This window comes from Phyllostomus hastatus, unplaced genomic scaffold, assembly GCF_019186645.2.
Source record: "Phyllostomus hastatus isolate PE091 unplaced genomic scaffold, TTU_PhHast_1.1 phas_contig_17, whole genome shotgun sequence".
NCBI classification, from domain to species: domain Eukaryota; kingdom Metazoa; phylum Chordata; class Mammalia; order Chiroptera; family Phyllostomidae; genus Phyllostomus; species Phyllostomus hastatus.
In genome coordinates, this window is record NW_025333664.1 from 18307298 (window position 1) to 18335100 (window position 27803).

At 39.7% G+C, this 27803-nt stretch overlaps 2 protein-coding genes across 9 annotated transcripts in view; both read left to right on the forward strand.

The window, feature by feature from the left end:
• The first annotated feature begins 2563 nt into the window (after nucleotides 1–2563).
• The window catches only part of CPNE1 (copine 1), a 37133-nt gene continuing 11893 nt past the window's right edge, over nucleotides 2564–27803 (forward strand). Inside the window, exons 1-2 of one of the 8 annotated variants that reach the window (XM_045833543.1) lie at nucleotides 2647–2725; nucleotides 7903–7955. The gene's annotated coding sequence lies outside the window, so the exon portion shown is untranslated. Of the gene's footprint in view, nucleotides 2726–2939; nucleotides 3065–7870; nucleotides 7956–11045; nucleotides 11178–18620; nucleotides 18780–27803 lie in introns of those variants that run through there. The other 7 variants (XM_045833549.1, XM_045833548.1, XM_045833544.1 and 4 more) reach the window with 7 other exon arrangements.
• On the forward strand, nucleotides 11057–17309 carry RBM12 (RNA binding motif protein 12). The gene has a single exon (XM_045833541.1). It carries the CDS (start codon nucleotides 11057–11059, stop codon nucleotides 13871–13873), a length of 2817 nt encoding a protein of 938 aa, XP_045689497.1. The 3' UTR covers nucleotides 13874–17309.

Consider the following 27803-nt stretch of genomic DNA (forward strand, 5'->3'; position numbering starts at 1 on the left):
TTTTATTTATTTTTACTTTGTTATTTTTATTTTTTTAAAGATGTTATTTGTGTTTAGACAGAGGGGAAGGGAAGGAGAAAGAGAGGGAGAGAAACATCAATGTGTGGTTGACTCTCTCATGGCCCCCCTGGAGACCTGGCCCGCAACGCAGGCATGTGCCCTGACTGGGAATCAAACTGGTGACCCTTTGATTCACAGGCTGGCACTCAATCCACTGAGCCACACCAACCAGGGCTTATTTATTTATTTTTAGAGAGACAGAAAGGGAGAAAGACAAGGAGAGAAACACTGATATGTGAGAGATATATAGATTGGTTGCCTCTTGCACACCCCCAGCTGGGGACCTGGCCCACGCAACCCAGGTATGTGCCCTGAATGGGAATCAAATTGGTGACCTTCAGTTCGCAGGCTGATACTCAACCTATTGAGCCACACCAGTCAGGGCTATTATTTATTTTTTTAATTTATCGATGAGAGAAAGAGGAACATCAATTTGTTTTTCCACTTACTTATGCAGTCATTGGTTGCTCTTATATGTGATCTGACTGAGGATCAAACCTGCAACTTTGCTATATTGGGTGACACTATAACCAACTGAACTACCCTGTCAGGCCTGTATTTTAAATAATTTTAGATTTAGCAAAAGGTTGCAAACAGAGTTAGATATCCATCACCCAACTTCCCCTCACTTAACATCTTTGGTACATTTGTTAAAACTGAGAGATTAACATCTGCACATTAATATTAACTAAACCTCAGATTTTATTCAGATTTCAAAGGTTTTCCCACTAATGTCTTTCTCTGTTCTAGGATCCAACTAAGATACTACATTGCATTTAGTAGGGGTTTTTTTAAATGTACTATATTATACCTACAAAGAGTATATATAATAAAATATACATTTGGTTTAAAAGTGTGGCTCCCACTCTGGCCTAGTGGCTCAGTTGGTTGGAGCATCCTCCCATACACCCAAAGGTTGTGGGTTTGATTCTCAGTCAGGGTGTATAGCTAGGGTTTGGGTTGTGTTCCTGGTCTGGGTGTGTTTAGGAGGCAACCAATTGATGTTATTCTCTCACACCGATTTCTCTCTCTGCCCCCCTCACTTCCTTTCTCGCTAAAATCAATAAAAAACATGTCCTTGGCTGAGGATTAAAAAAACAAAATGTGTGGCCTGTTTTTTTAATTTGCTGGTTTTGGCACACCGGGCTAGCACCAGGAAAGTCTGCCAAACAAATCTTCCCAAAAGCTTGTTAGAGTTGTGGGAATTTGGTCCCTGGTATTTTTTAATTAATTAACTCATTGATTCATTAATTTTTAGAGAAAGAGTAAGGAAGGGAGAATGAGAGGGAGAGAAACTGTTATGTGAGTGAAGCATCAATTGGTTGCTTCTTGTACCACCCCAATCAGGACCAAAGCTCAACCCAGGCATGTGCCTTGACAGTGAATCCAATGGGACCTTTTTCTTTACTGGACAATGCCCAAACAACTGAGCTATACTGGTCAGGGCCTCTGATTTTTTTTTAATTTTTTCTTTTTATTTAAAGATTTTATTTATTTATTTTTAGAGAAGGAAGGGAGGGAGATAGAGAGAGAGAGAAATCAATGTGCGGTTGCTGGGGGTTATGGCCTGCAACCCAGGCATGTACCCTAGCTGGGAATCGAACCTGCGACACTTTGGTTCGCAGCCCGAGCTCAATCCATTGAGCTATGCCAGCCAGGGCTAATTTTTTCTTTTAAAAACTTTATTTATTCACTTTTAGAAAGAAGGGGAAGAGCCTGGATGGCGTAGCTCAGTGGGTTGAGCGTGGGCTGCGAGCCAAAGTGTCCCAGGTTCGATTCCCAGTCAGGGCACATGCCTGGGTTGCAGGCCACAGCCCCCAGCAACCACACATTGATATTTCTCTCTCTCCCTTCCTTCCCTCTCTAAAAAATAAATAAAATCTTTTAAAAAATAAAAAGAGGAAGGAGAAAGAAGTAAAAAAAAAAAGATTATATTTTTGGGAAGAGGGAAAGGGAGGGAGAGAGGGAAACATGATGTGAGAAACATGGATTAGTTACCTCTGGCACACGCCGCTACCATACGGAACCACAACCCAGGTATGTGCCCTGACCAGGAATCCAATCAGCGACCCTTGGCTCTGCAAGACGATGCCTAATCACCTGAGCCACACAAGTAGGCCCTGATTGAAATTTTTAAATGGAAAAAGTCAGGTTTGGTTCTTCTGTCGGAATCAATAAAACTAAACATCACTTTATGGTTAATTCTCAAAATAACCATGCAAGGTAGGTACAATATATTTCCCTCCTTTCGCAAAGGCTTAAAGAAGTGAAGCAATTTGCACAGAGTCCCGCAGTGAGGGGCGGATCCAGATACTATACCCATCCCACAACTAGTGTCCCTCTCCTAACGTCTGGCTAAAGCGCAAAAGCCGCACAGACTCAGCTCTTCTCCCGACGTACACCGGTAAATTCCGGGAGATTGCCCGAAACCCTCAGTGCGCTTGCGCCATCTCGTCCGTGACGTCAACCACCTCGCCCCGCCCCTTCTGGAACGCGGACCGGCGGAGCGGGCTGGCGGCCATTTTGTGAAGCGGCAAAGGTGGTGGTGGCTGGGCTGCTGTAGGCTCCGGAAAGCCGTTCGCGCAGGGGCTGTCGGCCGCGGGGCGGAGGCACTCGCGCGGGGGGTAACTCGGGTCTGGGTTCGGGTGCCGCGCAGCACTCCCCGGTAAGACTCCCGCAGCCCCGGAACGGGCGGGGCTGTGCGGGGCTCGAGCCGCCCCTTGGTGGCCCGGGGCGGGGCCTTCGGAGGCCTCCGAGCCCGCGGCAGCGAGCGCCCCACACAAAAGGGTCGGGCACGGCTGCGGGGGGCCCTGGGGCGCCACTTGCGCCTCTGAGGCCTGAGTGTGTGCAAGAAGGACGCGAGAGAGATGAGCCTGCATACCGAAGTGGGGACGAGGCTATAGCGAGGACGCCCCCGTGGTCTGAGAGGGAGGAGGCCAGAGCTGGGTGGCCCAGCGGCCTGCGAACTAACGGGGACTGCAGTGAAACCACACCTGTGTTCCGAGTGAGCAAGATTTTCTATGACCCCAGAGGGGGCCGAGATTATAACTACATCTCGGCTCCAAAGTGAGGAGATCGCAGTGAGGACACTCCCTCCAGCCGAAGTGGAAAGGAGGCCCTGTGGCTTACCAGAAAACAGTATAGTTAGGACACACCTGTGGGGAGGAAGTTGTAGTCGGTACAGCCCTGTAAGACTAGGGAGGAAGTCTTAACTGGCCGAATTCGTGGCCTGAAGATGGAGGGGGTTGTAGTTGAAATGATTCCAAGGCCCAACGCTGGGGCAGGGCTTACCCTCGAGGGTACCCCTTGGAGGACAGCCTCCAGCGCTGGAGGAGGAGAAGGTCCAATGGGATGTGGTCTGGGGGTGCTTTTGATAGAGAGTGAATTTGAGTTTCTTTGGTGAAGGCTGGACGTGCTAGTTTGCAGCCACGTGAAATGGGTGGGAGGAGCTTTTAGGATCTACAGGTTAGTGAAGGGATGGACTCTAGTGCAGAGAAGCTTAGTTGCCGATGGTAAGTGGATGGGATCTATGTGTGCCACCAGTGTGCGCTTTATAGTGAAAAACCTGAGTGACTTGATTGAGGGTTATTCCGGGTTATTCAGCGCTAAACCGTATTCTGGGATTTGTGTACTGAGAGTTGCAGGCTCGTCAGGAAAGATTTCTAGACCCTAAAACCTCCTTTGGCTCCTGGATTCCCAGAGAGATCACCTGATGTAAATTGGGGTAGTTGGCAGGAACCATTCTGTATTATTTAAGATTAGGGTGATGCCATTTAGTATAACTAAAAAAAAATGTGATTGCAACTGAGGGTTTGTTGGCGAGACTTGATGGGAGTATCTCTCAGCACTTGCTTGACTGGTTTAAAATGGTGTCGTTTTTGTAAGACGCAGTATTAGCAACGTGAATTGCTTTGAACCTTGTTATCTAGTTTATATTGTTAATGCATTGTAGAGCGTTTACGGTTGAGAAAAATTCTACAAGCCTGGACATATAGGCCTATCTTGTTTTGTTTCGGTTTTTTAATTATAGAAATCTAATACAAGACTGGTTGTACTTGTTTTGAAATTTGGTAGCTTTGATAGAATGGAGGATTTCTGGATTTGTGGAAAATAATTGTGTTAGGGTATTTTCCAAGAATATTAAAAAGTTGGAAAGAACTGTTACACAGGTGGATAAAAAATTTTATGGTAATTTTTGAAGAAAATGAAATGTTTAGCGTGTTTATATAAAGCTGAGGATGTGCTTAGTATTGCTGGAAAATTTTTTTAAACGAAACAATGCATTTTTTTATCACCTTACATGCTCGGTCAAATATTTTATTATTTTATGAATTGTAATGCATAATTTCCATTTTTGTTATGTTCATATCTGTTAGGTGAAAAATGTGAAATTTTAGAAACTATTGTGGTAGTTGCTTGGGACATACTGTTCTGTGCTAATACCAGTATACTTCAGGCTTTTTCACTTTCTTCGACATGCCAAATGTTTTGATTGTTGCATATTGAGAGTTCGGGGGCTGTTGGTAGAATTTTTAGATGTGAAACTTGATTTTGTGGGCCAGTATGTTCTAGGTGCTGAAATCCAGTGACAATTTTATACTCTTTTTATTCTGTCATTTAGTTGAGATGAATATTTTTTGCAGCTGTTACAGAAAGAAGTTCTAAGTGTCAGTAATGGTTGCACGAAAGATGTTTTTAGATATCCAATCCCAAAATGCAAGGACTGTTGTACAATTCTGTATCTCTTGCCTGGCCCACAAGTACTTAATAAACGTTCATGGAATAAATGAATATTGTTAAATGTTTTAGGTAAGCAGAAAAATAACCTAATTTATAGTTTTATCAGCTTTTACTACCACCACCCATATACCTTTTGGTTTTCAGAGTTTAGTTCATTAAATTTGTAGCCAGGTTTTAAGTCTTAAGACCAACAGTGAGGGTGAATGTTGTCTGCTAGGTTAGAAATAATGTTGTTACTTTGAAGTGTAAATCAAGTAAGATAATGAACATTTTTGTTGGCATTTGGGGGGATTGAAAAATAATATTACAGTCTTTTTGGTAGGAGGAATAAATATCTTATTTAGAAATGTCTTTTGCTGCATTTGCGTACTGACTGGGAACGTTGAGTAATGTCTTATCACAGGGTACATCTCCCTGAGTGTCAGAATTGTTTCATTAAGAATGATCCCAGAATCTGAAATGTGATCCATTTGGGGATGGGAACAAAATCAAGTGGATAAACCTGCGTGTCTTTGTTTTTGTAATTCCTACCATAATTTGATTATGCTGTTTATAGTGTTACACCCGTCTAAGGTGAACATTTGAGAGATACTGGTTTTTGTTTCTTTTAAATCTGAAGAACTTAACTCTGCTGTATCCTGGTTCTTGCTGATTAAAGACTGATTGTTGGACAAAGTTAAAATTCACCGTTGGGTGTTTATTACCAGATGAAGAGTGGAAATGGTTGAGTTCTGGTTTGTGCCTTGGCTTCCTGATAAAGATGATTGTTAGACATTTTACTCTGAAATTCCAAGTAATTGGAATGGCCAGTAAATAAGAAAATCTGTCCTGTCAATTGTTTTTATAGCAGATATTTGTAATTTGCACATGCATGAATATAGTATTTGTAAAGCTGAAGCAAGACCACTGTGTTAGGACTAATTCCTAACATAAAGTGCAAGAATTTACTAAAGCAGGATTCTTTAGATCTTCTGAAATATGTATCCAGTGGACTTAATGGCAGATAAGGTCCATTTTCTCCTGTCCTATCCTTATGCTGTGTGCATAGGTAAAACATGTATTTACATAGAAATGTTTCAGTTTTATCCTAAAATTTACCAAAGTTTAAGATGATTGATTTAAGTAGGTTTTTCATTTTGGTATCTGGCATTTAGTTACTAGCTGACATTTAGAACACAGGAACGAGTAGTTTTCCTGGAAAATAGTGGTACCTTTATTAAATTATTGTGTTTTTCATGAAGTGAGGTGTTGAAAACAAAAGTAGTTAAGTTCTCAGTTTATATACGTTGCCTATGTGAAAGTGGAGGTGTGGCAGCATGAGTAGTGAAGTTCTGGTTTCTACCTTGAACTTCCTGTGTACTTTTCTTTGGTATGGGGTGAGATGAACTTTCCCCTGTGCTAAATAGAAGTTCACTAATTTATATCTAGATTGACTTTTATTATTTTCATTTTATCTTTTAGATTGATTTTGTACTGTAAATTTTATAAATAAACTTTGAACTAGGCATCTGATAAGTTCGGCTGAGCCTCTCAACTTTTCCTTGTGGAATGAGATGTTTCCTCCTTGTTACAGTCATTTCCGGCAATACTGTAGGAACTTATGGGAATAGACAGTTTCTTTCCAGATGGACATAAGGTGCTTTCTTGGGTCTGGAAGGGAAGAGGTTAAGGAACTTGTTTCTCTTACCTGTAGGACACTCGTCCTGGCCCCACACCAGAGCTTTTGAATTGGAATCTCATGTAGGGGATCATCTGTTTATCAAGAGTGTTTATCTAGCTGGTTCTTTATTGGCTCATAGCCTTTCCTTAAAGCAAGTTTTTTTTCTGTTTCACATTTCCCTTTGTGGTCCATTTAAATGATGAATTTGAAAACTCTTTAGACTTCATCAGGATTGGTTTGTACAACATAAAAAGATTAATACAATGCTGTGGGTTTTTGAAAGCATCGTTATGAGATATTTGCATAGCTTTTTTGTGGCAAAACAATCTCACTGTTGTATAATTTGAGTAGTTATTTAGAAGATGTTTAGCTTGTCCTTTAGATAACTTTAGAGTAACACTGAAATTTGTTTTAACGTTTTATTTTTTGTGATGATATTAAGCTCACTGCTGGTTCTTGATCTTGAAAGGTAGTAGTTAAAAATGAGCCTCATTCTAATAGTATTCTGTTGATAATTTTCATGCCTAAAAGTAACAATTTTCTTCTACTTTGTTTCTCTGAATTAAAATAATGATCTTTTCAGTATAGTTGTCTAATCACTTGGTCATTTATATTGCTTGTGAATTGCTTAACTTCGCCAGTTTGGGAAAAATTCCAGTGAAAGATGATCTGTTTTTACTTTGGGAAGTACTGTTAATATGGCAGCTGTTTTTAGGGAGTTTAAAAAAATAAGTTTCTTGGGACTGTTATGGTGTTTGAAGAAGAAGCACTTTTCCATAATGTTTTCAACTTAAGTGGTTTTAACTAGGAATTAGTCCTTTTTGCCAGATCTGTCTCTTTGTTTGTTTTTTGGTGTTTGATGCTATTTTGGTGCAAAGGAAAAATATATTGAAAGATTAATTGCAGTAATTTCCATGAGTACCTTGAATTGATTGATTAATTTATCCAGGAACTGGTATTGTACAAACTTGTTATTGTGCTTTTTCATCAAAAATTGTTGGGAATTTTTGGGAACTATGACCTGAGAAAATAGGTCATAGTTGGACTTGTGATACAGAATTTTCAGTACTGGTTTAATCAAGTGATAAAAGCAATTACCAGCTGAGAAGTTAAGAGTTTTATGACTGTGTTAGTTTTTATCTATTCATTCTTGGACTAATTTGTGACACATTCTTGATGTATGTAAATATGTAATGTTTTGAGAGATACTCAAATCTGAAACAATACCAAATAATAAGCATGTGTAGGATTTTGGTACATGTCTTTTTCTTCTTCAATTTATTTTTTTTTATACATTCTAATGAAGTACTCTGGTTTCAGACTCGCCTTGGTAATGTACAGTTCAGTGTGGCCTGTGCGTGTTTTGTGTTTCCTGCATTGATTTTTGCCTCCGTTTATTCTCTATTGCAGTCTAAAAGTTGGTTTTAATTGGTTGCCCACAGGATTGACTTGGCCTCTACTTCTTGTTAAGAAAATACATCTCTTGTTTTATCAGGTAAGAGATTTTGAATAGAGGGTATGTTTTTATACTGAATAAAATGAGATAGCTAGTTTATTAAGTAACATGAAAGTATGTGTAGTAACTAAATTGTGGGTGTTTTGTTGTGTTTCTTTCTTTTCTTTTCTTTTCTTTTTTTTTTTTTAAACAAGCTCATCTGAGGGATGGGGGTGGGATAGATTGGGTACCATGGTGGAGGAACAGTTGTTGCTTCCTTTGGGGGTCAGTTTTATATGGATGCATTTCTCCTGAATTCCTGATTACTAGGCAATAAGTAGCTGTTTCTTACCTCAGTAGCCTTTAGACTAGTTACAAATACAGGTGCTTGTTATTGGTGTGGTTTTTAATATTCCTTAGGGGTATAGGTATAGATAATGAGTGATATGTTTTAGAATACAAATTTTGGCTTTAATGGAACCTCAGTGATTGGAATCTAACCCTCTCATTAAATAATTAAGGTATGTTCCAAACAGGTTGAAATGATTCAAACAGGTACTTAGTAGCAGAATAGCAGACCTTCATATTTTTCAGAACCTAGAAACTTTTCATTTTCAGATGGCTTTATGAATAAATCTTGTGCTGTTCTGGTGTAATCCTCAGCTCTTTTCTAACTGGTAATCTGGGCAGATTTTGAATATCATATTTTCATGTGTGCCTTCTACAGACTTTCACTAAATCCCTTTTCTTAGCTGCAAATGGTTTGAAGACTTACTGTGTATGTCACTTTAGATCTATGTTCAATTTTTGTGTTCTTGGGACCATATCAAATCCCTATTTTTATTGTCTTGATGTAGATTAGATTAGTCTTTCTCTCAAGTTGTTGTGGGTACCTAGAGTACCCGTGATGTTTCCCCCTGTATATAGTGATGAAATGATTAAGCATTTTTTTTAATTGAACAGGAATGCTGTCTCAGTTTTGCTCACATATAGCCAATATTCTAGAGTCAGTAAGGAATGAGAATTTGATTTAATGATTTGGGAGCTTCTTAATGAACTTCCTGATAGACTGCTAAATAGTAAAATAAGGAGAAAAAGTCTGTTGGTGTAATCATTTTTTAGTATATTTCTTGTTGACTCTTGCCAGATCAGTTATAAAAACTTCCTCCCTCTGCCCAGTTTCTGGTGTTTTATAATGGTCTCATAAAGAGCATTTTCTGTTTGCCAGTCTCCATTTTTCAGGATTAAATTTGAAGGTGGCGTGTGTGAGTGTGTGTGAGAAAACTGTCAGAGCCAAACAATATATCTTTTCTGTATAGCAATCATAACATTGAGCTATAATTACAGGTTTTTTGCATTGAATTGGTATTTGTATAATATTTAACTTTGAAAGACTGCTTTCATAGGTTTGTAGAGTTGGAGCTTGCAACAGGAAACTTTGCTCTTCTAGTGTTCTCATTTGAGAAGATAAAACCAAAGTTTAAATACTTTATAATTCCCCTGAGGTCACAGAGCCAGTTTAACAGGTTTTTATTTAAAAGTTGATTTTTAAGATGGCTTGGGCAACACCTTATGTTGCTGGCCACATAAAGTTCAAATTAATATTTTTTCTAGTGCCAAGAATTTGTTTCGTATCACTTTACAAAGGCCTGTCATTGGCATTTACTTTCAGCTGCTGTAAGAACTGAAATACTAAAATTTTACTTAAATCTTAGGAGAAACTTTTCTTTTTATTAGATCAGAATGGACACTAAGGAGATCAATGTGCACCCAGAAATTCCACAGGAGTTATGTTGGGCCAGAAACTATAGCAATCACTGAATAAAGTTCATACCCGAGCTCTAAAACAAAAAGCAAAACCAAAAAATACCTCTTTTTTATTATTGGCCCTTCCCTATGGGAAAAACAAGACTTTTTTTTAATGGAGGGTTTGGGAATGAGTCTTTGGACATGAATTTTAATTAAAACAGCCATGGTGAATGGCACTATAACCAAATTCTACTTTTTGAAGTGATGAAAATAGGTAGCTAAGATTTTGGCTATTTTATTTAGTATTTCTTTTGGATTCTTAGCAGGTATTAGCCTTGTTTGTAAAGTAATTTTTTAAATTAATTTAGTTTTAGAGAGAGGGGAATGGAGGGAGAAAGAGAGGGAGAGAAACATCCATGTGTGAGAGATACATTGATTGGTTGCCTCTCCCACGCCCCCAACTGGGGACCTGGCCTACAACCCAAACATGTTCCCTGACTGGGAATTGAACTGGCAACCTTTTGGTTCGCAGGCTGGCACTCAGTCCACTGAGCCATACCAGCCAGGGCTGTAAAATAGTTTAAAATTTTTTTAAATTGATAGAGGAAAAAACACTGATTTGTTGCCCCACCTATTTATGCATTCATTGGTTAATTATTGTATGTGCCCTGACTGAGGATCAAACCCGCAACCTTGGTGTATCAGGACAGTGCTCTAACCAACTGAGCTACTCTGCCAGGGCTGTAATAAATAATTTTGTGTTGTTTTCTTTAATAAATGAAGTGGTAAGGCAGATTTAAGAATTTTAGGGTGAAATACGGAGTTTTCATTTGAGATGTGAATCTACTTTTATGTTATTTGTAATTAACTAGTTTTCTGTTCTGTTGGATTTTAGATTGAGCCGTATAAAATGACACCGATAATTCTGTGAACTTGTCAGGTTTATCAGGAGATACTAAGCCAGTTTTAAATACTAACTTTAATGCATACTTTGCATGTTTTTCCCCTATAGATTGTTAAACTTTGTTCCCTGATTTGACCTATACTTTTCTTTTAAATCTTAAATCTTACTGAATTGTGGTCTGAATGATGTAATTGGTGATTTACTGACCTGTGGTGGTTTTTTCCCTGAAACTTTTGAGTCTTGGGACTGAACTTCTAATTGTTTCCAAAATCAATTCCTTTTTGAAGTTGAAATTGTCGAGGTTTTCCATTGTAAATGGCACGTGATACTCAGTTTTTAGAATATCCAAATTTAAAAACCGACATTGCTTGTGATAGTTTGAGGGACCATTCGAGGGCCTAATGTGGTAGCTGGTCATTCTTGTAGCTAAAAACTTGGTGTGATAAACAGGAGTCTGACCTGGCCGTTGCCTTTTCTCATCTGCAGGTGTGTGTGGTTTCAGCGCAGCATGGCTGTGGTCATCCGTTTGCAAGGTCTCCCAATTGTGGCGGGGACCATGGACATTCGCCACTTCTTCTCTGGATTGACCATTCCTGATGGGGGCGTGCATATTGTAGGGGGTGAACTGGGTGAGGCTTTCATCGTTTTTGCCACTGATGAAGATGCAAGGCTTGGTATGATGCGCACAGGTGGTACAATTAAAGGGTCAAAAGTAACACTATTGTTGAGTAGTAAAACAGAAATGCAGAATATGATTGAACTGAGTCGTAGACGTTTTGAAACTGCCAACTTAGATATACCACCAGCAAATGCTAGTAGATCAGGACCACCGCCTAGCTCAGGAATGAGTGGCAGGGTTAACTTGCCTACAACAGTACCCAACTTTAATAACCCTTCACCCAGTGTAGTTACTGCTACCACTTCTGTTCATGAAAGCAACAAAAACATACAGACATTTTCCACAGCCAGTATAGGAACGGCTCCTCCAAATATGGGAACTTCGTTTGGGAGCCCAACGTTTAGCTCAACCATTTCAAGCACAGCCTCTCCAATGAACACGGTCCCACCACCACCAATTCCTCCAATCCCAGCGATGCCATCTTTGCCACCAATGCCGTCTATTCCCCCGATACCAGTTCCTCCTCCAGTACCTACATTGCCTCCCGTGCCTCCTGTGCCCCCAATTCCCCCAGTCCCTTCAGTGCCGCCCATGACCCCACTGCCACCCATGTCGGGAATGCCACCCTTGAACCCACCACCTGTGGCACCTCTACCTGCTGGAATGAATGGTTCTGGAGCACCTATGAATCTGAACAATAACTTGAACCCTGTGTTTCTGGGTCCACTGAATCCTGTTAACCCTATCCAGGTGAATTCTCAAAGCAGTGTGAAACCACTTCCCATCAACCCTGATGATCTGTATGTCAGTGTGCATGGAATGCCCTTTTCTGCGATGGAAAATGATGTCAGAGATTTTTTCCATGGGCTCCGTGTTGATGCAGTGCATTTGTTGAAAGATCATGTAGGTCGGAATAATGGGAATGGATTGGTTAAGTTTCTCTCCCCTCAAGATACATTTGAAGCCTTGAAGCGAAACAGGATGCTGATGATACAACGCTACGTGGAAGTTAGTCCTGCGACAGAGAGACAGTGGGTGGCTGCAGGAGGCCATATCACTTTTAAGCAAAGTATAGGGCCCTCTGGACAAACCCATCCCCCTCCACAGACACTACCCAGGTCAAAATCACCCAGTGGGCAGAAAAGGTCAAGGTCAAGATCACCACATGAGGCCGGTTTTTGTGTTTACTTGAAAGGTCTACCATTTGAAGCTGAAAACAAACATGTCATTGATTTTTTTAAAAAGTTGGATATTGTGGAAGATAGTATTTATATCGCTTATGGACCCAATGGGAAAGCAACTGGTGAAGGCTTTGTGGAGTTCAGGAATGAGGCTGACTATAAGGCTGCTCTGTGTCGTCATAAACAATACATGGGCAATCGCTTTATTCAAGTTCATCCAATTACTAAGAAAGGTATGCTAGAAAAGATAGATATGATTAGGAAAAGGCTACAGAACTTCAACTATGACCAGAGAGAAATGATGTTAAATCCGGAGGGGGATGTCAGCTCTACCAAAGTCTGTGCTCACATAACAAATATTCCATTCAGCATTACCAAGATGGATGTTCTTCAGTTCCTAGAAGGAATCCCAGTGGATGAAAATGCTGTCCATGTTCTTGTTGACAACAATGGGCAAGGTCTAGGACAGGCATTGGTTCAGTTTAAAAATGAAGATGATGCACGTAAGTCTGAACGCTTACATCGTAAAAAACTTAATGGGCGAGAAGCTTTTGTTCATATAGTTACTCTAGAAGATATGAGAGAGATTGAGAAAAATCCCCCTGCTCAAGGAAAAAAGGGGTTAAAGATACCTGTACCAGGTAATCCTGCAGTTCCAGGAATGCCCAATGCTGGAATGCCCAGTGCTGGAATGCCCAGTGCTGGAATGCCTAATGCCGGAATGCCCAATGCCGGAATGCCCAATGCCGGAATGCCCAGTGCCGGAATGCCTAGTGCCGGAATGCCCAATGCGGGAATGCCCAACGTTGGAATGCCCAGTGCAGGAATGCCTAGTGCAGGAGGTGAAGAGCATGCCTTTCTGACTGTAGGATCTAAGGAGGCCAATAATGGGCCTCCATTTAATTTTCCTGGTAATTTTGGTGGGCCAAATGCCTTTGGGCCACCACTGCCGCCTCCAGGATTAGGAGGGGCCTTTGGTGATGTTAGGCCTGGTATGCCTTCAGTTGCAAATAGTGGTTTGCCTGGTCTAGGACTGGATGTTCCAGGTTTTGGAGGTGGACCAAATAATTTAAGTGGGCCAGGATTTGGAGGGGGCCCTCAGAATTTTGGAAATGGCCCTGGTAGCTTGGGTGGCCCCCCTGGCTTTGGAAGTGGCCCTCCTGGTCTTGGGAATGCTCCTGGCCATTTGGCTGGGCCACCAGCCTTTGGGCCAGGGCCGGGGCCGGGACCTGGCCCAATCCACATTGGTGGTCCCCCTGGCTTTGGATCTAGTTCTGGAAAACCAGGACCAACAGTAATTAAAGTGCAGAACATGCCCTTCACTGTGTCTATTGATGAGATTTTAGATTTCTTTTATGGTTATCAAGTGATCCCAGGCTCAGTTTGCTTAAAATACAATGAGAAAGGTATGCCCACAGGTGAAGCCATGGTGGCCTTTGAATCTCGGGATGAAGCCACAGCTGCTGTCATTGACTTAAATGACAGACCTATAGGTTCACGGAAAGTAAAACTTGTCTTAGGATAGCTGTTCACATCAATTCTTTGTAGGGTAGATATTCATAGTGCTGTGATTAATGCATCCAGATTGTTTTCCTAGTATTTCCAGGATAGAGCCTGTGGATTGTTTCCATTGCATATAGATCGGTTTCCATAACATAGAGCATTGGTTGACTGTTTACAGAAGACTCACTACCCGGATAAACATTGCTGTATGTTAAAGTAAAACTGTCTGGAGAGAACAAAAAAATGATTTTGGCGTACCATTAGAGAAACAATTTGTAAAATTCAAATGATAGCATAAAGTTTATCAAGGAGTCTAGATTGGTTTTGTTTTGTATTATATATGGGATGAAGAAAATAGAATTGTTAATAGAGCTCATGAAGGGTGTTCTTGCCAGCTGATAAAAAATAGAAGTTGGCTGCTCTTGGAATTTGGTTTAAAGCTGGACAGATTTGCTTTGTTATAGGGTCAAAGCTTTGTCTAAAGTCCTAATTTTCTTTAAATAAAATCTCTGTATACAGATTCACTGTATGTACCTTTATTGCTTTTTGAGGGTTCTTGCTGTATAGACAGTCCTGCTTCTGAAGTTGCTGCCTTGTTTGCCTAATTGACTCATTTGTAAATGAGTAGAACTGTTTTGTTGTTTTTTTTTTTTTAATATAAAGCTCCACATTTGGTTTATGCTATAACCTTGAACTTTGATTTCTAATGTCACACTTAAAACTGTGTGGAATAAGACTTTGCCACAAAATAAAATTAATGGAGTTCTCTATCTACCAGAGCCTTTTTGGTTTGACCATCAACTTGTAGTTCAGTCAGTTTTTAAAAAGTTCATGTTGTTTGGATGACATCAAAAAGTAGAAACTACTTTTAATAATCATTGTTTAAAATTCCTGATTTAAAGTCCTGTCTGATGGACTAATGTTCTGGCAATTTCTTTCTATCCCAAGTTTATGTGAAATTTTGGCCTATAACCAGAGTCCATTTATAAGAAAGAACATTGTTATAACTAGATTTTTAAAACTGAAGTTGAAATTGTCAGCTGTGTTACAGAATAAAAAATCTATAAGCTGGTTTGTAGATTGGTATGCACTGAATCCTGTTACTTGGAGGCTTTTGGTCTAGTTGTTTGATCAGGAGCCTGTTTACAAAAAATCTTCAGAGTATAAGTGCAGCTGCCAGAGAGGAAAGAATTGAGACTTCCTGCCCTTTTCATACTTTTGTCTTTGGCATTCAGAGCACTAAGGCCAGGAGGGCCATATGGGTTCTGGTTGGGAAATGTCCGTGTCATGAGAACATTGGCCTTACAACATCCTGCTCATTGCCACAAAGGCTCTACTTACGGTTACTTTCCTTAGTTAAAATGCTCTAAAGAGGTATATCATATAAACATGGAATAGGAGATTCGTGACATATCATGAAAAACAAATTGTCTTTTACATGGGCGTCTTTCTTGGTTTAAAACATCCCCAACATTTCTTACAAATCAATGTACTTATGAAGGGATCAGCCTTTTAAAAGAAGTATTTTGGGGGGGGGGTGCCTTTTTCGTGTTGCAAGTCAGTGGAACACTGAAGTACAGCATTGTGTAATTTAGAGTTAACAGTGGCAACAGTTTCATTTGTGCGATATGTTTTGGAAAGCCTTTTCAACAATCCTAGAGGATTGACAGTGTAGGAGTTTTGTTTAGGGAAAGGACTGGCTAGACTTTCAAAAAAACATGGCTGTGTTGTGGGTCTTGAAAATTCATGAATACAAATTTGCTTTGACAGATCACTAGATACTGCCTCTTCAACTAAAAAAAAAGTAATATGATGTCTGTATATGATGTTCAATTTAAATTTTCTGTTAAGTAATCATTTCTTATTCCAAGGACAGAGTTCAAAAAACTTCAGCACTGTTTAGAAGTTTTATTTCAAATGCAGATTATTTTCCCCAGTGGAAAGTTGACTTTTTATTTTAGAAAACTGGGTTGTGTGGAAATGAAAGTCCTCTGTCTTTTTTCACAATTTATTTTGGTTATATGTTCGTGCATTCTTATTAAATATTTCGTATACTTTATTGCAACTCTTTTGTTATTTCTACATCTTAGATAAATGCTGAAAAGGAAAACTTGATTTTGTTTATCAAATTAAATAAATTAAGAAAATAGTGGTTGTGTAGACATTGGAGAGAACTGTTTCATATTTGGTTGACTCACAACAGTGCTTTTCTTGTTGTGAAATGTAATTAAATGCTTTGCCCTTTGGAACTTGATTTTTGTGTGAGACTTACTACATATTACCTAGTGCTAACTGCTAAGCATACTGTTTATCTTGTGCTGGGCATTGAGTTTGAGGGGTTTTTTTAATTCTTAAAATATATTCTGTGAAACTATACATACCTATTTTTTGCACTTTTTCTCATACGGACTAGGTTTTGGGTGATAATGAATTTACCTTTACTTATTTGCTTTGTATGGTATGAAGGATTTGTAAAGCTTTGCTCAAAGTTGTGTGCATTTGTAAACACTATCGTATTTACAATTTAATGTGTAAATTTTATTGTCTGTTTTGGTGATTAATATTAATGGAAGAGAATATTTTCCATTAGGTCTATTCTCATTCCCCCCATGGCCCTGGCTGAGGGTTTTTGTTTTTTGCTTTTTATTTTTATTTTTTAGTTTAAAAGATCAGAGAAATCCACAAAATGTATATTTCATAAGCAAACAAAATTGTGAACTTTTTCTGAACTATAGTGAAACATCATTCCTAAGCAAAATTTGGAGAAGTGTTTTGTGTTTACACTGTAGTTTGGATGTACAATTACTAGCGGCTTTTTTTTTTAATGCAACACTGTTAAGTGAAATGTAGTTCCTGGCTTTATGCTCCAAGTTGTCAAAGTAATGGCAGTAAAATTGCTTTATATTTCCATTAGGAAACTTTTTATTCAAAATTTCAGAGAGTAATATTTAGCACAATTGTGTCAGTCTTAAGCCACTGAATGAAAATCTAGGGCTGTGTATGGAAGTAAGCAAACACGTTTTGAGTGGGAAATACCTTGGATAAAAATAAGGATGCATAAAATTCTTAATGAAACTCATAGTCCCTTTTATTGGATTCTTCATTGTGTGCAGGTGCAGGTCAAGCATTTAAAAATAAATCTATACATCAATTTCAAGAACACTTAAAAAACAAGTAAAGAAAATATAAAATTGCTGCTAGTCAAATCTTCTGGAAAGAATTTCTGGCAGTGATCACTTTTAAAATTATTTACCGCTCTTACAAAATTACCACATTTAAATTATTTTACTGACAGTTCTATAGTGCTCCATACTTTAGAAACCAAACACAATAAAATGACTTGTTGCCAATATGGCCAAAACGTGCCAGCAAATACTGCCTTGGCATCATTCAGTAGAAGTTTTGTTTATAAAGATGAAGTCTTGGATACTGTTCAATAAACTTATCACAAAATAAAACAGCCTGATGCTTTTAATGCTTTAACTGCACAACAGTACTCTAATGAGCTATACTATCAGGGTTTTTTTGTTTTTTTGTTTAAAACACCTGAAAATAATTTTATGCCTTTGGAAAGGGGAATTTGGTGATCTGGGAGGTAACAATTGTTGCTTATCCATGTCCACTAATGCAGAAGTGTGGAAAGAAGAGGATACCTGGAACAGCAGGGAGGAAACTTGATTCTAGGTCAAATCTGTGGTATTCACCCTTTAAGACTTTTATTTTATTATATTTTGTTAACAAGCCCAGTTCATTATGTGGACTCAACTGGAAACCAGATGCTCCTTTTCCCAAGAGTCTTAAAGGGGGCTGTGAATTCTTTGGGGGGTGGGGGGAACCTGATTATTTTAGGAAATGGAAAAAGAAATCTTCAGAATACATTGTCAATTGCACATACTTCTAAAGCTTTGTTTTTCTTGTATATTTATTTGGTTTTTGCATTAGTGTATTTGAGGTGGGGAAGAGGAAAGAGGAATCAAAAATATTGCTGCTTTCTGGCATTGATGTTCTGGTTTTGTTCCTTCCACATTTGTTCAACTTCTACTGAAAAAAAAAAAAAAGCAAATGAAAAATTTTCATGAACTCCACGGGGTTCTTTTAAACAAAAAAAAATCTGGATTGGATTTGCGGAGAAATTTGTGAGCTATTCCTTTTAACCAAAGCTATTGAAAAACATTTATTACAATTTTTATCTTTATCATGAAAGAATTTTAGCCTGTATTTGAGTTTGAACACTCAGTTTGTATTAGCTGGGTTTAGACTAGACACTTAATTTTGGGTAGTTGCTGAGATGTTTTAAAATCACGAAGGTTCAACTAAGCATTTGCAAAGTCGAAGAGTGAGAGCAGCTGCCTACTAACAACCAGAATGGCCTTTACCATTTTAAAGGGGTGAACTGTGTGCTAGTAAGTCCTTTTCTTGCTCAGAAGAGGTTACTCACTTGTGTTATTCATTGTTCATTTTTCATCTCACAGCAGAAACAGTTTATCAATTATATGCATTGTCACTATTCTCAAAAGCAGGGCTTTTATGGGATATGGTAGAACGAAAACTTAAGGCTATTCTTTTTAATTAAAAATTGGACTTTAGTATCATCTCTTTAACATGAAATCTGATCAGTTATTGTAAAATGTTCTGGAAAAAGTTTTCTGGTGGTATCCTCTGATGATCTAGTGACTTTTTGGGAAAAACCTGTTCACCAACATAAGCAGGTTCAGCTCTTACTGCTCAGGTAAATGTTAATTCTTTGGTGTTCTTGGATTTATTCTTAGTGCCTTGAGCTACTTTGCGCCAGGGGATTCATAAGCATCCTAGAATTGGCTTTTTCTGGATCACCATAACTAGCAACAAGCAAGTAAGGTGGCACTGCTTTTCTACATACTGACTGCTGTACTACTAAAGAGTCCAGAAGGAGCAAAAAACTACCAGATGTAAGCATTCCAACCCGAGGGAAAGAAGGCAGCACTCTAAAAATCTGGGGGTAGGAAATAGTGCTTGGGAAATCTCATTAAGTATATTCCTTGAATTTTATCAAGAGGCCCTGGGACTACCTCCCAGTGAAAGTGTTCACGAGTCATAGAGACTAAGTGAACACCAGTTGTAGAGAAGTGGTTAAACGGCACGGCCAAGCATCAGAGTTGCCACCTGAGCTGTTCCGGACATGTGGACTCTGACTTTAGAAACTTAGTAGTTTCAAGTCATTATTTCTGATGGGTAACTGAGGCTTGCTGTTTCGTGTTGAGAGAAGGAGGAGGTGACTATTTGGGGAAAATAGAGCCATGACCAGCATAGAAGTGAGTCAGAGGCGTTGAATAAGCATAATATCCCAAAAGTGAGCTCTGCTGTATTAAAAACAGGTGTTTCATTCCCTCTCCATTCTAATGCCAGGTTTTCCTTTTTACCTGCTTATATAGTAAGTCTGCTCCTAACCAGGATATGAGTTTTACTTAGACCGAAGCCCCTAGCCTGCTATCTCTGTAGCCCTCACTTCCTAATTGGGGTGAAGGAGGCATGAATTCAGTCACAGCTCTTGATTAGTGAATATTTGTCATTTAGGCATTTGTGCTATTTATCAAATGTTACAACCACATTGGGCTACCACAGGTCACCTGTTAGTTCCCACAGATGCGAAAAACTTAGATTGCTATGTGAGGGGTTTTAAGTCATACCAGCTGTGCAGTTGCTGATTTTCTCATTTTCCTTTTCCACTTGGAAGTGAGTTAATGCCACCCTCAACTATACTCCCTCACACATTGGGTTGCAATACAGAGGATCATGTCCTTTATACATAAACTCCCTTCTGTGTGTGGGTATATGGGACCAACAGGGCCTCTGCTATGGGTCTGACTAAAGTGGAAAAACATGCACCTTTTCCTGCTGGAGCAGATTCTGCCAATTGCCTCTGCTTCTATGACCATTGAATTGACAGGTTGGAATTGGAAACATCTATTGCCTCCAAGCTTTTCAGATAATTTCGTGTGGATGTACAGCTCAGCCGTACCTGTAACCCTTGCTAACTGTTTTTCGAGCTGTGTTGTACACCTAGTACTTAGATCCTGTGGTGGAAAAGGAAGCAAAATAAGGTACCTGTTTTTAAAGGCTTGAATGTCTTAAATTACATAAGTAAATGTGCCGTTGTACTTGTACATGTGTGAGATACACTTAATGTCCCTCAGGAACTATATAAAGGCTTTCCTGGCCAATTGCTAAATGGTCAGACAGAAAGAAATAAGTGTAATGGGAGCATTGTTTGCAACCTGAGGGAATTGCGATGCCTAACTGAGGTTCTTGGGGAGGCAATGTGTTAATTTAGTAAAGTGAGGTGATTAATAGTGTGAGGGAACTCAGTGGCACCCTCTAGAATGGCACTTGTCCTGGCAGCTCCTGAAGTTGTCCTGTTTAATAGCATGGTCTGAGGTCCCCACGGCCTGGGGCGTTGGGGTAGGCAGCAGGAAAGGGTTGGTTCTAGGGGCATCCTGGCCCAGCAGAGGGGCAGAACCTTTCATCTCTTTATTAACCTTTTGACTAGCTGCCAGATACCACTTTTTATAAATGCTCTGAGACATTCATAAATACTCCATAATTAAGTGAATTTCCCCATCAATTTAATCTCGTATGCAAAGTTGACTACCTGGAGTTCAACTGGAGTTCTAGTTTTGGATCGGCTCAATACAGAGTTTAGTTTTTCTGTATGAAGTGTCAGTATTTTGGTCCTTGCCTAGACCAGTGCTGTCCAATAGGATTTTCTCCAATGGAAGTATCCATTACTTCCATAAAAGTGCATTACCATAAAAGTGCATTATATGCACTAATATGGTCATTATTTGCCACAGTAGCTACTGTTAAATTTAAATAGCCACATGTGGCAGGTGGCTACTGTATTGAACAGCAACAAAATTTTCCATGTTGTATGTTTGGGTTTTTTTGTTAGCACTGTCCAATAGAAATGAGTCACTTAATGTCAGTTAAATTTTTCTAGTAGCCACATTAAAAATATCAAAAATAAAAAAAAGTGGAATTAACTTTAATAATATATTCAGTAGATCTGAAATGTTACCTTTTCAATACATAATAAAAATTGTTGAGTAGTGTATACTTTTTTTGTATTAACTTTTCAAAATACAACATGTATTTAACACCACATTGTAGTTTGAACTAAGTATATTTCAAGTGCTCAATACTCAGATGTGGCTAGGAGATACTCTTTTGGACAGCATGCTTTTATATTTACAAAGTTATTCCCTGTCATTTCTCTCCTATTTTTGCTGCCTCTCTTCAGCTGTTTTTTAAGTATTTGAATTTGGTTGCATTCCTCCTAATGTTTCCCCCTCCTACTGTGTTTGTAGTGTTTTTAGAGAACTTGTCTTAGTTACCTCTCTCATGGTCCACATGGGCGGTTAAGTAGGGGAGAGTTTTTTTTAAGCTAATCCTGCACTAGAAGCAGTGGAACTGCAATCTCCCCCACCCCACACCCCATCCACAATGGCAGATGGGCAAATGTGTCTGCAGTGTAGTTTCCCTGTTGTTGAAATCCTCCCTTTTTTATTTCTCAGCTTCCCTTACCTACACATTCTGAAGAGTAATTTATGTTAAGAACTTCTGTGTATCCCAAGTCAATTTATTCCAGTGGAAAGGGCTGGCATGAACAGTAGGTAGGTTTATTTTCTAAGGGCTCTGATCTGCTGCTTTTGTTCATTCACTCAGCTCCTTTTGTGCCATAGGTCATATTGTGCACTGGAGACACAAGTTCTTGATCCCCTTGCTCTAGAGGTAGATGCTCAGGAAGGTGATCTAGTACTGTTGTCTTAGACACTCGAAGCAACAGAGAGGCAAGGGGTCTCGTTAAAAGAAGGTAGTCTGAAAGAATGTGGATCCCAGCAGGGCAGGATGGCAGAATTGGCTGCCCAGTAGATGTTCTTTGAAATTTTTGGTGTAAATCACATTTTCCTGAGGTGAATACTACTTTATTTGCAATATTTGTGCTTTTTAAAGTTTATTCTTTTGATAAAGTCCTACATTTCTGGAGTCCAGCAACTCTTCCATTCCTGCCCTGGTGGTCAAATAGGGAGAAAGAGTGGTGAATGCAGAAGCATTTTCCATCTGTGTGCAAGGCTAGTTATACGACATCGGAAGAGGCCACATGAGCCTCATTGCTCTTTAGTGGCCAGGTGGACTTCAAATTGGACTGGATTATAGGGTATGAGCTGTTGTTAAAATGGATGGATGTAGAGATCCCATTCTCAGGGAATCAGGTTGTAGTTCGTCGATTACTGTGTCACAGGACTAGTCATTTCCTTTGGCCAAAGTTGTCTACAAAATGAGATTAAATTAAATAAGCTCGTTCTATCCAGTTTTAAGCTGTGATTCTATGAACCCAGCCATTGTATTTCTTTACGGAAATTACTGAATTTGAACCTTAAACTGAAGAGAGGTCATTGGAACTCAAAACTTGGGGCTTGCTACTTGCTTTACTGCTTTTTCTGAGTGTAATAGCAGTCCTATGGTGCAGTTTGAGAATTTCATTAGGAGACAGAAAAGGGTCTTCATTTCTTCAATTGGGTCATCTGGAACAGGCAGACCAGAGGCATTCCTCCTGCGTGTCCCATGAACCAGAAGTAGATGATACTGCAAAAAGATCCTTTTTAAATCCTCACCTGAGGATATATTTTTGTACTGCTTTTAGAGAGAGAGGGAGAGAAACATGGATGTAAGAGAGAAGCAACGATTGGTTGCCTCCCAATCACACCCCTCACATCAGGGATTATACGTGCCCAGACCAGGAATCAAAACTGCAACCTAAGTATGTGCCCTAATCAGAAATCAAACCTGCAGCCTTTCAGTTATGGTATGATGCTCCAACTAACAGCCACACTGGCCAGGGCAGAAGGATCCATTCATAAGCACTAAGTGTAGCAGTTAACACACATTGGGCTAACTTGTGTCAGATGGTGCACTTTTCATGGTTGGGCTCATTTAATCTTCACAACAACCCTGTAAAATTGGCATTATTATTATTATCATCCCTGCTTTACAGATGGGGAAATCTAGGCAAAGAGTAGCAAAGTAATTTGCCCAAGATTTCGTTGATTGCAAGGGGTGAACAGAGATCATTCCGTCAAAGGCTACTTGCCTGTGGTTATTCTATAGGCAGAGCCCCACCTTCAACTGTTCCCTGCCTCTCCCTGACTTGGGGGAAAGGTGCAGGAGGCCACTGGCAGCACTTCTATGTCAAGGGTCTTGACCCTGCTGGGGAAGGGATTCCAGCCTTGTTCTAGTTTTCCAGTGTTTATTCCGAAGTACGCAGGTGGAGGTTTTGTGTAGCACATTGAGTCATAGGGCAGAGAGAAACTCCCATTCCAGTACAGACCTCTTGTTTGAGCACCACGTGTTCCTCCTCGGTTTGCTTCCTTCTGCATATTCAATTCTCTGCACAAGCTAGGTTCTTTAGTTCAACCTTGGATGTGCCTTAAGGGGACATTGGAGTTGGATCAGTGGTTTCTAATTTTTTGACCATCACAATATAACAGGGTGGGAAACCCTGTGACAGTTTGTCATATCTCCCCACTTTTCACTTTTTGTGTGAACATGCACATTTTAAGCTTTATGGTATTGCCAAATACTGCATGGCACCTGGAGTTTTTAGTATTATATGGCGTTAAACCAAATTATTGCTTAAGTTTTTCATTTAGAAATAAAATTTTAGTAGCCGTCATGTGTGAATAAAGAATGTGTCATTTTATAGTAACGATTTGCATATTTGGTTCAGTTTGTGACTTACGAGGACTGTTAGTTTGTGACCAGTGAGGGCTACTGATTAAATTTGGGGAATCCCTGAGTTCTAGAGGGAGAGACAACTGAAAAAAATTTGTCTACCTTCTCCATGTCCTTTGAGGAGGCAGAGTAGGAAGGAAGAATGGTGGTGGTGGGCAGTTTTTCTTTCCAATCTTATGGGGAAAAGAGTATTTCATGGGTCGTGTTCTGCCCATTGTGAACCTATGGAGAATTTCCTGAGCGGCTTTCAAGACTTGATCCAGCTTCTTACCTGCGCTGGCCTGTCAAGGTAGGCAACGGGAGTGTGAGCATGGCTTTGGTTTGTTGAAGGAGTGCTCCTGCCACCCAGACACTGGGGCTCTTCCTCCTCGAAGCTGGGATTGACAGCTGGCGAGTCTTTCCTTGTTAGGTTTTTGTGGGAATATAAGAGGGCAATGTGACTCCTGATGAGTTTCACCTCAGCTGGCACTGAGTTGAATCCAGGAGAAAAGATCTGATCTTGGATTTATGAAGAGCAGAATTAGAATCTCCCAAGGCAGAGAAGAGTATGAAGGGCAGATTGCTCCCTATTGGCAGAGTGGGATTCCCTATCAACAGCATTATGCTGGTAGACCGGCTAGCTGGGTGAAGAGAAGCCCTGATTTTTTTATCAGTTATCAGTTTCTATGGTTTAAAATTACCAAGGCCATCTACTTAAAAAATTTCTTAATACTTAACACTTGTCTCTTGCAAACCATAAAGCTTGCTTTAGCACACACCCTGAGGTGTTTTGAATTTCCATTATGTGCACAGGTTTGTGCTGCGTGACATAGTAGATGCTGAAGCAGCAGCTAAAGTTCATTTCATTGACAATAGAACTGTGGCATGGATTGAGTATAGTAGTCCAGAGTGAGACGCTTAGTGCTGGTGAGATTGTGGTAAGGGCATGTGAGAGTGAGGCTTTAAGGATCGTTAATAGTTAATACTTACTGGTAATAATAGTACTAGACTCTGTATAAGCATCTTGCATTCACTATTTATATAAGTCTTCAGAAATAGATAATACCCACTTTACACCTGAGAATCTTGAGGCTTAGAGAGTGTTTTGCCCAAGTTACATAGGTAAGACATCATTCTGGTAGATGTGTGGTAGTATCTCGTTGCAACCAGGAAGGAGCGAGGGGCCACCATTTGGAGCTAGCCTTGTCACTTCACTGTAGAATCCATATTCTGCCCACTACATCAGATTGCTGATTATAAGAAGAAAATTTCTTTCAGGAGAGAAGGGTATCACTACAGTCCAAAGTTTTAGACTAGGTGGGAGTTGCGTTATTTGAGTTCTAGTCTTCATTTTACTTAACCATGTGTGTGGCCTTAACCACATCACATCTTCCCTCTGTGCCTTAAATTGAACGACTTGGATTAGATGGTCACTCAGTTCCTTTTTATTTCTGACATTTTGTGTATTTTAAGTTACAAAAGTGAGAATGAGTGTGGCTTCTTAAGGAATAGTGGAGGAAAGAGCCCTGTCAGGTATGGGGCTTGGAAAGCATTAGGGATGGCGATGGGGGTAAACAGAGAAAAGCACCTACATGGGGGTGTGGAAAGTATCAATAATAAGATTCCAAGTGGTAGAAAGTAAAGGCAGAAAAAGTTGGTGCTATGTATTTAGATGTTTCCACTTGTAGTTCCTAACTAGCATCAAATGGAAAGGTGGGTGTTGGGGACAAAGATAACAAAGCTAGTCTTCTGTGTTGGCTTTCCTAGAAAGTTCACTTCTTGCCTTGCTGGTGTGGCTCAGGGGATTGAGTGCTGGCCTGCAAACCAAAAGGTCACTGGTTCAATTCCTGGTCAGGGCACAGGCCTAGGTCGTGGGCCAGGTCCCCAGTTGGGGGTTGCAAGGGACAACCAGGAAATGCATTTCTCACACAATGATGTTTCTGTCCCTTTCTCCCTCCCTTTCCATCTTTCTAAAAATAAATAAATAAAACCTTTACAAAAAAATAGCAAGTTCACTTCTCCCTTCATGGCTTCAGATTGATGGCTTCAGCTGGGTTTTGCTGGGTTGGACTTGGGAGATTTCTGACTTCGTCACAGAGAACAGATCTAAAGGGATAAAGTGGAAATGGGGAGACCAGTTAGGAGACTTACACGCAACCAGGCGAGGTATGCTGGTTCAGAAGAGATGGCACAAAGACCTGGCCAGTATTAAACCTCTCTTACAAAAATAAATGAGAAAGTTTCTGATACTTCTCTTTTTTTGACTCAATTAATTGTGATATTTAGTATGGTTTTGCAAAGTTCCAGTTCTATAAAGGAGGCTGAAAGTTCCTTGATGTTAATTATGCCAGGGCTAGATGAAGGTAAGCACATCTGGTTTAGAATATGTAGCTTTTCAAGAGGTACAGGACAGAAGAGTGACATGAACTAGGAGTTTTAATTATAGAAGATTTCCGAACAGCTAGGCTTGGAGGTAGAATTGTAAAGGAGATAAACAGTGTTTGGGAAAGATTAATGATCCCATGCATTAGATAGTTGAAAGGGAACATGACTCAAAAGATAAACTGCACATTTCAAAGATTTGCTTATAAATAAAGAGTTGCTAATTCCAGTGAGAAAGCAAAGGAGGCAGTTCCGGCGGGTGGGGACATGAAACTGTGGTGGTACAAGTAGTTCTAATCTCAGAATGGAAATCCAGCCCCATGTGCTACTGAGGTGCAGGTGGGCCCGCAGCATTCTGGTTGTGGTTCTAGTCTAGTCAAGAGAAGAACTGGAAAAGGATAGAATTGGACTGGCTGTGGAGAAAGTGGTGGAAATAGTAATAGAAGTAAAATGGTAATAGAAAAGATTACTGCTCTGGTCCATCAGAAATTGAGGCCTAGCACAAGAGAAAATGGGCCCACTGCCTTTGGCCCAGACCAGCAGCCTCTCTGTCTGGGATCTTTGAGAAAAGACATGGAAGGAGGGAAAAGGCAGCAGCTACAGTTGCCTGTAATCTCACCACCACAGATAATTACTGCTAAGGCTTTTGTACTTCACAACGGAAGTCTATCAGGGATAAACCTGTAGTCCTCCATTCAAATTTTCTCCCAGTATTTTACTGGGAAATCTTCCAACACACAGAAAAGCTGAAAAAATTGTACAGTGAATACCCATATATCCACTATTTAGATTTTACGATTTAAATTTTTTCCTATGTTTGTTTTACAAATCCATTCTATCCATTCAACAAACCACTTTATTTTTTGGTGCATTTCTAAGAAGTTGCATCCATCAGCACACCTCATCCATAAACATTTCCAAGTGCTTGAACTTGAGTTCAGTATTTTGGGGGAAGGTGGTAACATTTACATACAATAAGATGTATATATCTTAAGTGTACCATTAGATAAAAATGACAAGTGCACCTGTGATTCAGGCGCACTAGTTTAAAGAAACTATTAATATCTGCAACATTCCTGTGAAGACAACTTTTTCATTCCCTCTAGAATTACCTCCTGCTTCTTCTCAGTTAATACCTGCCCCTCCCCTGTGGAACAAGGGAAGATAACCACTATTGTGAATTTTTCACCATAGATTAGTTTTGCCTATTCTGAAACTTTCTAAGTGTAATTTATGTATTTATGCTTCAAATTTATGTTGCAGATATTAATAGTTTCTTTTCATTGCCGAATGATTTTCTGCTTCATATATATTTATGGTTTGTTTATCCATTCTCATGTTGATGGACACCTGGGCTGTTTCAAAGTTTAGTCTATTATGAATAAAGCTACTATGAACATTCGTGTACAAATCCTTTTGTGGTCATAATGTTTACATTTTGGGTAAAACTCTAGGAATGGCATAGCTCTGGAATTGGTGTATGTTTGGGTTCTTTTAGGTATATTTAATTGATTATGCTATTCCAGTTGTCCCATTTTTTTCTTCCCTTTTCTCCCCCTCTGCCCTGTAGCCCCCTCCCACCAATATCTCCTGCCCCTGCCGCCACCTCTACTTAGTTCATGTCAGTGGGTCATACATTTAAGTTCTTTGACTTCTCCATTTCCTATACTATTCTTAACCTCTGCCAGTCCATTTTGTTCCTACCAATTATGCTTCTTAGGCTTCCCTGTACCGTTTTCCCCATTCTCTCTTCTCCCCTGCTGATAACCCTCCATATGATCTCTGTTTCTGTGATTCCATTCCTGTTTTAGCTGTTAGCTTAG

Bases quoted from the DNA above. Each gene is read 5' to 3' on its own strand.
- RBM12 (XM_045833541.1), top strand. From the start codon at position 11,057: ATGGCTGTGGTCATCCGTTTGCAAGGTCTCCCAATTGTGGCGGGGACC.